Genomic DNA, 13,810 nt, shown 5'->3' on the forward strand with positions numbered 1-13,810 from the left:
TTTGTACGTTTTAAAAATAAAGCTTAATTTTCTGAAGAAATGAGAGATAAAAAAGATAAAAAATGTCTAATAGGTCCGCATCTCCCCTACTACAACAAAATTGTAAAATTTAGTTTTTTGCTTATAAAATTTTTCAAGTGGTCCTACAATAAAAAGTGTTCTTAGAGCAGCTATAAACAGGCCACATCTGCAGCTTTTAATGCCACGTTCATCTTTTTATCTCCAGTGGAAACTTTCGAAACACTTTTCCAAATATTTTTTTGTTTTGAAAGTTTTTGACATAAACTGGTACCTCCAACGGTTGCGAACTGAAAACCTAATTTTAGGGCACAGAAAATTTGTAAAAAATAAAGAATTGTTTACGATTCACCACGACTCAAAACCGTGGCCACGTTTAAAACCGATTGAACAGCCTATGCATGATGTGCATTAAATCAGACGTTGCAAAATCTTTATTACTTGACGGTGTGACCCGCAACTTTGCATTGCCAAAGGTCCGAATGGATTGAATGCTTTGTTGAGCTATTTTCATTGCCTGTATTGTGTGCTTATAATTTTTTCTCCACTTATACTAAAGTTACCAGCTAAGTTAGATTTGCATCATGATTGGAACAAATAGGTTACTGGCACGTAGACTTGTCAAGGAGAGGAGACGTCATCACCGACTCAACAACAGCTCTTCCACGATTCCATTCAACAAACAGACAAAAATGGATAACAGGGTCACAGGCAAACACGCCCGCACTGCCCAAACACTACATAGGCAGGGTACTTTCAGCAGTCCTAGATGCCCACACTGCGAATCCATCATTCAGGACGTCGATCACCTGGTCAAGGATTGCCCAGTCAACAAAGTCAGTGTTGGATATGGAGCAGCATGTGTAGATGAAAATATATGGCAGTATACGACTCTATAATTTTTTCCTGGACAAAATAGTAAACAACCTTAGCAATTTTGCTGCAAGCGTAGTCAAGTGATTTTTGTTGATTTTCATATTGAAAGAAGTTTTTTTTTTCATATTGATACGTTGTTAACATCTAAACATAAATAGAATTCAATTTTACGCTGAGGAAAGTAGACCAAGTTTAGCTTAAAACATATGATGCAACGTATGATACAAATTCGTTGCTATTATTTTTGCTGAAAAAAAAATTGGGGCCCGTTTTAAAAATTCTACCAACTTGTCGAATCCACTTACAATCAAAATATTTTCTGAACTAAAACTACTTGACAGCTACAGTAACAAGTTGTCACTTATGGCAAATGATCAATCAGTAAAATGCATTGTAATGTTCAGAAGCGTTAAATGGGAGTAGATAAATTGAAAATCAACAACTCAAACTTAAAGTGTGACTTGCAATTATCGACTTGACATGGCTTCATTCTGGAGGTTAATCATTCGGAATAAATGACGGAAAGACAACAATCGTGTCAATTTTCAAACATGCTATAGGCCTGCGATATGACACAGCCACGTGGCTTTAACGTTATTTACCAACGTCTATCCGAACACTCGCTAAACGCTGTCACCACTCGGGCACGTAGTCGAGACCCATTTGTAAGATGATGCTCCACACAGAGTTTCAGTCGTCCTGTATGGTTTCAATTATTTATTAACTAGACCCAAAGCATATGGTTAACCGGTTTATTGCCGTTGTCTTTCAAGATTGATTTTGGTGTAAATTCGATATTATGCAGAAAAGTTTGTTGTTGTTCAATTCCATCGCTTCTCGCACAAGGCTTGGTATGAACCAGTGCATGAAATATCGTAGCTGCGGAAGTCAGAGCTTACAACGGCACAATTGTGTCCAGTTCCACCATCTGGTTGTCCACTGTGTCCCCATAAAGCCTCACCATCAGATACACGATTGCCATCGATCCATCTCCAGGTTCCTTCAGAACTTATATCGTTCATTCCAATGTACATATCGCCTGCTTGAAAAGCCACGTCTTTGATCGTTCTAAAAACAAAATCGAAACCTGCAGCTCACTACAACAAGCAGCATAATCCGTACGAAGGAAAACAAACAGTTTACTTTCAGATGAAAATTTTTTTATAACTTGCGTTAAAATGTTTAAGAGTAAAAGATTAAGTAATTAAACCTTTATCTTTGCAGTTCAAGGGTACTTGTAGATATTTTGCATGTATTAAGTCTGAAACACTTAGGCAGGCCAACTCCCCGAGATCGACAGAGAAAAGTTATCTTTTGGTGTTATTGCCTAAAAACGATTCCAAGTAGGGATGAATGGAGAAAACTGGCACAAGTTTTTGACCGCAATATTACTTGCTTTATTCTGTTGCAATGTTAGTATTTCTGCAAAGCAAAGCTTAAATGGAACGTGAAGCGTCATGTGTTGTGCAATGAGTTCTCACTTCACTAGTGTTAACTTTTTTAACATTAGGTTTTTTAGCTATCATTTCATGAACGTGATAATAACGGGTAGAATTAAAACAATAAGTTGCCGTCATCATGTGAGCATCTTGGGTTGAGGGTCTATCCTTTTTCAACCTCAGATTCACGATGTTTCCCGACTAAGCTGGAAGGCTACAAAAGAGTAGCCAGTTTTTTGTGTCATCATCCAAGACACGCAGACCTTTCACTCCATTAGGTGGATTGAAGATAGTGCAATCGTTGATGATGTGGTCCGCGATCTGTTCCTCAGCACCACACTCACAAGAAGAGAAAGAAGCCCTTCCCCATTGGTGCATGGTCGAGCAGAAAAGCCCGATGCCAGTACGGAGACGGTTGAGGCGCACCCACGCCTGCTTTTGTTGTGTCAGGCCGGTGAGACGGGTGTCGGCATAGGAGATGAACGAATGAAGTCTGGTGGTGGTTGACTTCCAATTAGAGTTCTAATTATGGTCCCCCCCAACTATCTACAGAGATGTTTTTTCCATCAGCTTCATTGATCAGAAGTTGAGCGGCTGGCACGAATTTTAGTTGACGGGGGTGCTCGTTTAGGGAAGCAGAGATCTTGAAGTGAAGAAGATGGTTGGACTTCATTGCCAGTTGACTGAGAGACAGAGAGAATTCTTCGTGACGAAGCTTAACAGGTTGCATGCCAGCAAGAATGGGAAGATTGTCCAATGGTGTGGATTTTTGCAGAAATGGAAAAAAAATTGTATGCCATTATTGATTGTTTTGAGGAACTCGTAATCAAAATGTATGTCCTGAGTCAGTTACTGATGATAAAGAATGGCCTAATCCTCAGTGTCCAATTTATATTCAGAATCTCTTAAAATGCCCCCCAAATGAAAAATGTTTCCTGAAATGAGTAATTCCGAGAATTTAACTCAATTTCGAGAGTTTAACTGAATGCCGAGAGTTTAATAAATATTATTTAATAAAGTGTTTTCATGATTTTAAAATAACTTTTTCAGAGATGAAATGTTGACTCTTAGCCTACAATATTTCAAATCAACAAAACAGCAAAACAACAAAATAAAAATTCAATTGGTGCACTTCTTTGTTTTGCATTTGAGGTCGCCTCAGGTCACGTTGCCCAGGCACAACAGCCAATGAATTGTGTGCACTTAAATTACGTTAAATAGTTTTGTTTAAAGAAGCTTTTAAAAGGTAATAAAATTGTTGAGAGTGTTTGAGCGAATACAGCAAATATTAATTGTAATCTCACCTTCTGTTTTCAATATCTCGAATGCCATAAACTGCTAAATCAGCTCCATTACTTTTGCAAAACCGTCTACTCGCTTCATAATTTTGAGTTTGACTCGATAATTTGTATTGATAGCCGTTGGACAATCCAATCCACCCGTCGTTTAATCTTGTCAATGGAGGTCTGGTTCCTAAATACAACAGAAAATTAAAAGACATGCTCATGGTTATAAACCACAATTAGTAGGAAATATTCTGTTATTATTTTACAGTATCATATTTTCTTGTTTTTTCTCAATCTAACCATCCTCTTGTGTACTCAAACGTACTACCTAGTGCAGCAAGTGGTCTTTCAGTATGCAACTCTGATGCAGAAGAATGTGGCTATAAATATAGACTATCAACAAATCTTGGAAGATTTGTTACAAGAAAGAGATAATTGATTGAGGCGGATGAGCTGTAAGTGAAATAATTCAAAATTATTGCAACAGAGACTTTTGGGCCATCATGTTATACTAATCATGAAACTTGGGCTTAGCTTACAGTAACATAATTCACAAAAAAATTAAGGCTTTTCAACTCTTATGCTACAGAAGTATACCAAAACAATCATGTAAAAAATTCATTACCCAAAAAAGCAACAACTACAAACAGATTTGGATTGCAAAATAGATGAGCAAACGATTTGATAGAACAACACAAGATGAAATTTGCAGGACATAATTTGAGAGGATCGACAGCTACATCAAAATGTTGTTGAAGGAATGGTGAAAGGAAAGAGGTGCAGAAGAAGAAGGAAACGAACTTGGGGAAATGATGTAAAACATTGAGCTGACTTGTCAGTCAAGCTTTGGAAGCAAAAAGATTAGCCAAAGGGAGTGACGTGGACACTGGACAGCCAACTTTCAGCTCAGAAACGACACATGATGATCATGATGATTATGTTAAAAGATGGCCGGATGAGTTGTTAGTGAAACAAATAAAAGTAATTGTAACGGATTTTTGAATTATTGAAACTGAAACTTACAAATAGTTAAAAGATTTATACAACTAAATCTAGTTTTAGAATACCTTTAATATCGTATCGAAAACTAAACCTGAACTTTGTCAGTTCAGTTTTATTTAGTTGCCGACCATAAAAGCGATAATATTAGCCTACTTGCCCTAACACTATAAGGGTCTATGAAAAATTCAAGTAAAAATATTGACAAAATAGGCTTACTATAATCTTAACAAGTGCCCGATACTGAAATAGCATACTAAGTAAAAAAGATTTATTATGTTGCAACAAAAGTTTCCTGATTAATTTGTTACTTTTCACAATTGTTACGTCAAACACGTTTTAAAAAGATAAGTTTAACCTGCTCTCGATTGACTAGGGAAAGAAGAACAGTCACCTTCACGCAGTCCCCTTTGTAAGTACCATCATAGAAATGCAAAACAAAAACTTTCGAAAGCGAATATTGCACAATACCGCTCAGCACAAGACCCCACGGGAACCGTTCTTTTCAGAGCGCGGCAGATCCACTTTCGACAAGTACCGTCGTCCCACCATCTTACAGCTGAACACTGAATGTATCACATCCAGTAAATTCAATGTCATCGAGCAGTGCTCTCATAAGAACCAAGCTGTAATCCTTCTCCAGGAGACCCATTGCATTTCCGCACACAAGCTAGTAATTCTACATTGCTCACTAGCTGGGTCTACCCAAAGCAGGAAGCATGGCCTTGCCACGTTTGTCCATGAGAGTTTGAACTGGACGCTTGCAAACTCTTCCGCCAATGAGGAAATAGAGCATTGAACATTACAACATCATCCGTGTGTACAGGTCACCATCATCACGCCTGAACCCATCATCTATATTCTATACCTACATTCCCCTCAACCAGTATCTATGCTGGTGGCTTTAACCGCCAGCACATCGACTGGGGCTACAAAATCAACAGCGACGGAAAATGCCTGGCTGCTTAGTCTGCGAACAACAACCTCGCCTTTCTTTACAACCCAAAAGATCCTGGTCCGGACGCTGGGGAACGGGCACAAACCCCGATCTGGCCATTGCAAGCATGGACACAGACATCTCTTTTCATGACAGACATGTGCTGGAGAAGTTCCCACGTTCTCAACATCGACCTTCGCTTATCACTGCCGCTAAGCTTGTCTCTCCCATCCCAAGTGCCCCAGTAAATTGATGGAATTTCAGAAAGGCCTCATAACCAATCAAACCGAGGTGGAACTATCATCACCTTCTACCGCCAACATGGATGAGGCCTATAAAGGCTTCGGCCCTTCCATCAATTCCGCAGCTAAACAAGCTATCTCTCGCGGCCGCCGAAAGAACCACACGCCGTGCTGCGATTCAGAGTGCGAAACTTTATACCGCTCCTATGGCCGTGCCTATCCAGGTGCTGCCTTTTATCTCGACCGCAACAAGACTGCTCGATCGGCTGTACTCACGGAGGCTAGAGCGATGAAAACACTTCGCTAGCCGGATAGCATGGAGTACTGTCAACAACCTTACAGGCCATTTAGCACGCTTTTCCCGCCAATGTCCCTTTACTGCCATTTGTATCGCATCACTAGTGAAAAATGGGACCTATGAAACAGGCGACGGAAAGCTTTCCAAACTTGTAAAGAAGGAAACCGTTTGATCTCTGGAAAATTCCAATACCAGACAAGGAAAGCATTCCTGGTAAATTAGTATCGGATGGGTACGCATATCTCTCCAATCAACTAAAACCTATAAGGCCCCTGGTCCGAACTTGTACTCCAAGCTGGCACTGCCATGAAGTCCTGGCTGCGCAAATTCCTGTCTTCCTGCTTATGCCAACTCAAAATCACCAAAATCTGGAAACGAACCAAAATAGTTGCAATCCCTAAGCCTCATAATCCGCAAGAGGATCCGAAGAGCTATCAGCCTATATTTCTTCGTATTTATTTTAAAATCTTTGAACGTCTTTGAATCTTTGAAAAATTGTAGCGTGATGATTTATGACGTATTACTCTTTTGCATTTGTTTGTGTGCTGATAAATCTTTGATTTCCATTTGCAAACCAATTTTGTCTTTTCGGCATCATCAAAACAAAGTTCTGTCATCATAATCAGAACTTTGAGGCTTTGTGCCCAAAATTAAAAATTTAGATTTAGTGGTCGAAAAGGCAAGGACGCCAATTTTTGTGTCCGTCTTCAGATATAACAATCTATATAATTCCCAAGACACAGTCGCATGTTCTTGTTCGATATTGGACCGGCGCCTTTTTTGAGTGTCGTAGTTTCCTGGGGCTTTCATCATTAGACTAAGCAGAAAACATAAGATCACATTGAGATTAAATATCTCAGCTAGCAAACCAATTCTTTTCACAGTGATACAACGTTTGCAGCTGTTTAACCGATGTAAAAAAGAACGAATGTATTGTCTGAGATCTCTAAAGATGCTTTTATATGATCTCTAAAGTTTGCTTCAGTTTTAAACGTTTCAACATCGAAGTGCTGTGATCGCTAGCGATACACCAACAATAGATATACGCAATTTCCATGAATTTAGTCTTCAAGTGTTCTTCTGCAAATCAACAATAATCGTAGTCCGCCTTTTTTAATGACTCTAACTTCGAACGAGCGAAAATCCTTCCGACTCCACGACTCCGACGCCACAGCCCTGATATTAACCGACGAGGCCTCACTGCAAGGTAATACTGGCATTATACGCTACTGCACAAAATTTATAAAACTACCATCGCTTAAAACGTCATAAATGCTTTGGAATTCAATACTCACGTGCAGTCGAAGTTTCATGGCTTGTGACTGCTTCAGGAAGTTTGCGCGTCACTTGCTGTATTTTCTCAGACAAATAATCAAGCCTCGTCGTGAAATTCCTGAAGAATTCTAAAACGGTTTTCAAGTTTAATTTTTTGAATAAACTATTGGTTAACTTGTGGTTTGAATATAGGCTACAGTAGGCTAGAACTCTTAATCGAATTCACAACTTGAGGTAGGCGAATGTTGAAGTAGAACACTTTAGTTATAATTTTTCAGTGTATCAGTAACTCATGCATGTGTTTGTTTGTGCTTGTAATGTACGTTCTTTCAAACGTGACCACTGCTCAACAAATCTCATTCAATCTCTGTCACCTTCTACTTGATTCCCATCGTCAAGCCATGCATGCTTACGTGCGTGCTGAAGGCAATCGAGGAATGCGTGACTCATCAATTAGCTCGTGTGCAGTGAAGCACGACACAACATTGTTTTACTTTTTTCTTCGAAATAAGAAAGTCAACTTCACCCGGGAGGGGGCAGTCATTTTCAAGCGGACCCTCCTGTAAGTAGTGCGAAAATGCAAAACAAAAACTTTCGAAACCAAACCTCGAGCCGGAACGTTCAGCAGACTTCACAGGAACCATGCTTTTCAAAGCGCGGCAATTCTACTGTCGACAAGCAAGCGTGCAGTCGTCCCACCATTTTTTAGCTATACGCTTAAGCAGGGCCATGTTAACCGCCTTCAGTGCCCTTTGGCCCGATGAGGACGACGGCGGATTAGGGGCCCACTCATTTTAGTCTGTTTAATGTTGTTTGACGGTTTAAAAAATAAAAAAATTTCTACAGAAGCCCAATGTTCAATAGCTTAATTTATGCAAAGCCGTATTTACAGTACTGTTTTTTAAACTCCCGGCTGGGGCCCACCTCTCTCTAGGGGCCCACTTAGCCTATATTTAGTTTGCGGCAGCATTATTTGGCTTGTAACTTTACATGTACGTATAACATTTGCTACGTTGTTTTTTTCATTTTTGCAAAATTTTCTCGCTAGCTTTGCTCGACCAATCACATTATGTTCACTGGAGCGGACATATTGGTCATGCATAGTTTCAAAAATAGACTTAAGGAGTACAAGTTTTTTATGTCCCAAACAAACTAATAAAATTATGAAATATTTCAAAGTAAACACTGCTCACTCAAATAACTTATTTAATTAAAAATTAAATTCATAAATTGCAATGTTAATCGAGATAGGTTTCGAGGATCAATGTGCCGTGAAAATGCTATCAATGAAGATGTCGACTGAAGACACCTCACATAGATTTTTGAAGTTTTAGTCTGCTGAAAGCCTACAGCACACTAGTCTACGTAAGCTTTTAAAAAATAATTCATTGAAATCCTTCTGTGGTCGTAAATGAAATTGTTTTTGAGATGGTAGGCTTGCTTAAAATTTTAAACTAAAACTCCTACCTCAATCCAATTTTAGTTTGATTAGCTTGGCTACATACAAGCTGTGTATCCTGATCAATAAAAAAAACTTCATTGCCCTAAAAATGCCCAAAAACTGACAAAAACAAGATTATATTTGTCCAAATTTTCTGGAGGGGGAGAAAGCCTCCCATATCTCATTTCAATTTTTACTTTTCGAGCATAAGTTTGCATTGTTGATTTATCTTACAAATTTACCTTTGTTAAAACTCTGATCCTTCTCTAACTTTTTTCTACTTCCGCTACTGCATTTTTGGCATATTAATTATTTTTTAAGTTATTAGAAAATTTAAGAGTTGTTTACACTTTGCTAAAATGATTAATGTGAATTTTTTCCCTACATTGAAAAAGTTTTTAACCCTTTTTGTCGTATTTTTAATCACCATCACTAAACATAGGGTCATTAATAGATTTCGGAGAGAGGGGGAAAAATAATGTTCACACGGCCCTGAGTTTAGGCCTCTAGGGCATCACGCCAAGCAAGATTGATGTGATCGAGTAGCTTGCTGATAACAACCGAGCTCTTGTTACCCTACGCTAAACCGCTTGCACACTGTCGTCGAACTATTTTGATCTAACATGCACAAATACGGGGTAGCAACATCAGCGATATGTGAGTGTGGCAAGGAGAAAAAAACCATAGATCAGCACCTCATCTGCAGCTGCGCCAGCTATCATGCGCTAAATGGTGTGCGTCTTCTGCGAATACTGGATGACGAATCAATTCAGTGGCTGCTCGACACCTTCTTATACATCTAGGCTAGCCCAAATCACCGCCACTACTCAGGGGTGGAAAAAGACATAACCCCACAACCCCTTGGAGTGAAGAAAGAAAGTTCTTACGAAGAAGAAGAATAAGAAAGTAGCTAGAAAACCTTGAATTAGAAGCATCTACAAGCAACCTATGCAAAACTACCAGGATTACGTTTTCAGAAAACTTTTTTGTTTCAAGGGGAAAATATTTCAACAATCAATCAATACTGGAAACATATTTCATCACCAATGTGATCAATAGAATGTAGTCTATCTACTTTTACTGTGACTTCTGAGTGAGCAAGAGATGATAAAAAAGAAGAGGAAAACCGAAAGCAAGATAGCCACATGATCAGAACAAATTAGCAACATTCGGATGACAACCGCAAAATGAAATGTTGCTGATAATTAATTTTTGAAAACCGTCTACCAACGGTGGCATGACCAGTTGGTGTGACTCGATTGAACGACTAAAGTGATAGACTAGCTGATAGAAATTTATAGTAGCATAGCAGATGTTTAAAAACATAAGTGTTTTGAAAAAAAGATTTTGACATATAGGAGAGTTAAATATATGTACAGTTTAAATAAATACAAGAAACGATAATTGATAGAAATCATAAGTTTGTGATAAGAAAAACTTTCCAAACAATAAAAGTAGTAATTTACCGTCAACGATTTCATTCACTATTTTTTCAATTTTTTCTTTCTTGCTCTCTTTGCGAGGTTTAAAAACACTTGACTCAACTACAGTTACCGTCTCGCTTTGACATTTTGGTAGAGATTCTGTGTCAGCTCTATAAGTACTGCAAACAGTCACTTGTTCCCCATGAACACCAACAACTGACATACAAAGTGTCAAAGTCAAAGATAGAGAAACACATTTCATAAACATCTTCATTTTCAACTTCTACAGGTTTTCACAAAGTGTTGTTTCAACTATGTACTTTATAGTCTACTCTAAAGCAAAAACTGTAAAAATAATTTATTATGAAGAATCTGGAAAGTATATATCACCAAATATATGCCACACAAAAAATAAATTTCGTCATTCACGTCATATCCTTAATGAAAATGCATAGCGTACAATGCTGTCTCTTATGACGAAAATCATGATCGAATGTAGCTTTGTATTTACCGTTTACATGACGTTTCAGGATGTTGGTTTGATGTAAAGTGTTGAACGCTGGTGCAATGTTGCACACTTTAGTCAAGAACTTTTTTAAATAGTTTGAGTAATTTGAGCTTGTTTCAACATGAAAAACGTTCTCTCCAGTTCACATCGTTCATTTGCTCATGGCTTGATAAGGAAACAAGTGCGCCATTTGTGCGTTTACAACTAATGGCCGCCAAACCTAAGTGGCTCATGAATACTGAGGACAAACAACAAACTGAACAAAGAAAACTGAAATAAAATACCAACCCGAAACATGCAACAATAACGTACAAAACTTGAAATAACTAGGAAAATATTTTAATACCTAAAAAGACCAAGTGTGAGCATTGCATAAATTGCGTCTACTGGTAGGAATATTAACTGAGTGACTAAAATAGTTATTTGCAAGCCTGTGATGTGCCAAAATTTATTGCAAAACCGTTAAAAACTAAATTTTTACAAAAACTTAAATGAAGGTAATGAAACGATTTAAAGTTAAACATGACACAAGCTTGCATCCCGGGTATCATAACTCTTTTATGTAGTGACTTAAACTTTTTGCCACAATTCAATCAGTATGTGCACTGAAGTGACTCATTATGATGACGTTACTTCGTATATCAAAAGCGTTGAAAAAACGTGAGAGTTATAGATATCTCAACTTTGAAAATAGCAATCTAGGTATTTGTTAAAATGTCTTGCTCACATCAACCAAAGCGGTACCTGATTACATGTTTATCTTTTTCACAATACTCTAATATAGCTTAACGTTTTCACGATATTTCTGGAATCAAAAGTAGTGTTGACAAATTTAAAGAATGCAAAAAAAAACTTTCGCTTTGTGATGCAGATCTACTTGTGATTGTGATGCAGATCTACTTCAAAATGAATACGTACAGTACATCGGAACCAAATGCCAATTCATGTTTGTACGATATTTGTTTCAGATATTATTGCATCGAGATAATGTATTTAGCTACCACTAAATAGCAAGATATCATGGTCTGATGTTGGTGAACTGCGCATACCGAGGGTTGAACTGACGTTTCTTGATTTTGATTTTTTTTTCTTCGCAGAGGCATGGTGAGCTCAATTGATGGATTTCAGGACACAGTCAAACAAAGCGAATATCATCTATTTATTGTTTATAACACTTTTGAAGTCCGGAAAGTTTAATTGTTCTGATGATGCCTAGGCTACACATAGCGATCTACATACATTATACACAGTGCGAACAGTAAGCCTGACTGAAGGTTGATGCAATTTTAATTTTAAAATTTAAACTAGTTTTACTTTATATCCCTTAAAAACGATAGCTTAGAGAATGAATCTCAAATCACTGCAAAACTCCTAATTTTACGTTAAAAAATGACAAATTTCTTGCAATTACCAGTGTTGCCAGATGCTGTTTGGATTTCCAGCACAAGTGCCCAAATCTAGTCAGTTATTTGAATGGTAACAATGGCACAAAAGTAACTCAAAATCGCACAAAACATGCACAAAATCTATATTTATTAACTACTGTAATACTCAAACTATCAACTTATATGCTAAAGATTAAAGCTACTAACAGATCGACTTTTAGTCAATTTTTAAGCTGCATCTTGTCGTAGGCTGTGTATAAAAATGTGTCTATACATGTCGACAAAAATTCTTTTTTTCTTACTTTTTCAAATTAAAAAAAATAATTCAATGTAATTTTGTGGTTGCAAATCCTCATTTGAGCTACGATTTCTTATTTGCTGTCACGTAAGATTTTTGAGATCTGATAAAAATATTGTCGTTGTTCCAAAAGTTGCATAATTGACATTTCATTTACCACCTGTAGGAATTGGCTTTAGGAATTGAGCTATTTTAATCGCATTTTGTGAAAATTAAATTATCACCAAAAATATGTTGCATATGTTGCCTACTGTAATAGTCAATGCCTTTGATTTTAAATACGACTTAATTTTGCTGTAACATACTCTGGTGTTTGCATAAAAAAATAATAGATATAACAAACAAAAAAAATTTAACTTGCTTTTTCTCAAAAGTCTTATTTTGGACTTAAGCAGTTCTTTTACTCAAATCTTCAGTCAATAAACTTCAGTTTGAGGTCTATAGACAATAAGAGCAAGATATTAGATGATCCAACATGGAGTGTTTAAACTTCGGTTTGTGCACTTGAGAAAGATACTTCAATGACAACTTTCCATTGAACATAACTTACGTCATGCAGACGTAAGTTATGTTCAATGGAACTCTGAAAGCACTTTTCCCTGTAAAAAGTCTAGAAAAATAGTATTCAGCAAAAAACAAATTTTGGTCAGAAATTGCGTAAAAAGAACAGTCTAAAACAGTCCAATATAACATTTTTTTGAAAAACAAAACATTTTACTTTTCACGTCTTGCAGGCAATACTGTTTAGCGTATCAGACATTCTTACAGTTAAGATTGCGGGTTTTCGTAAGCATATAGCATAGTCCAAAAACAGAATCAAGAGTAACTGAACCATGATCCAAAAATACATGCCAAAACGTTTAAGATAAGGAAAGTCCAAAATAATTAAAAACTATTCGACATGCGAATTGCATAATTTGTCACATTAACACTTAAATAATTTCACTTCAATTACCATGTAAAGAATACGCTCTTACATTCACTTTCTATTGAAACTGCTTAGCTAATCAAGTGATTATTCAACCGCATACAAAGTAAATAGCTTGCAATTACAAGATTTTATCACTGACAACAATGTTTTTTCGTTTTAGGTCCATCAACAAAGAGTCTACATAAAATAATACTTCGAAAATGTGTCTTTGGTATTTGTCACCTCAACTCCAGTTATAATCAACAACGGCAATGGCTTTTTTAGTGACCTGCTCTGATGATGTCGCCAAACTTCCAAGTTTTTCTTTCACACCTTTGAAATAAATCCTTGAAGGACCTATTAAACAGTAACGTCCTGGACCTATTATACAATGAGTTAAGAGACTTGAAGAATTAACTTTTGTACGTTTTAAAAATAAAGCTTACTTTTATGAAGAAATGAGAGCAAAAAAGA

At 37.1% G+C, this 13,810-nt stretch overlaps 1 protein-coding gene across 1 annotated transcript; it reads right to left on the reverse strand.

Moving 5' to 3' along the window:
* Positions 1 to 1,674: 1,674 nt before the first annotated feature.
* LOC145782234 (C-type lectin domain family 4 member F-like) lies at positions 1,675 to 10,458 on the reverse strand. Its single transcript, XM_082594052.1, has 4 exons — positions 10,278 to 10,458; positions 7,391 to 7,498; positions 3,638 to 3,806; positions 1,675 to 1,962 (listed from the first exon to the last, which is right to left on the reverse strand). Exons 1-4 carry the CDS (start codon positions 10,456 to 10,458, stop codon positions 1,716 to 1,718), a joined length of 705 nt encoding a protein of 234 aa, XP_082450178.1. The 3' UTR covers positions 1,675 to 1,715.
* Positions 10,459 to 13,810: the final 3,352 nt, after the last annotated feature.

Source organism: Aplidium turbinatum, chromosome 1, assembly GCF_918807975.1.
Source record: "Aplidium turbinatum chromosome 1, kaAplTurb1.1, whole genome shotgun sequence".
Lineage (NCBI taxonomy): Eukaryota > Metazoa > Chordata > Ascidiacea > Aplousobranchia > Polyclinidae > Aplidium > Aplidium turbinatum.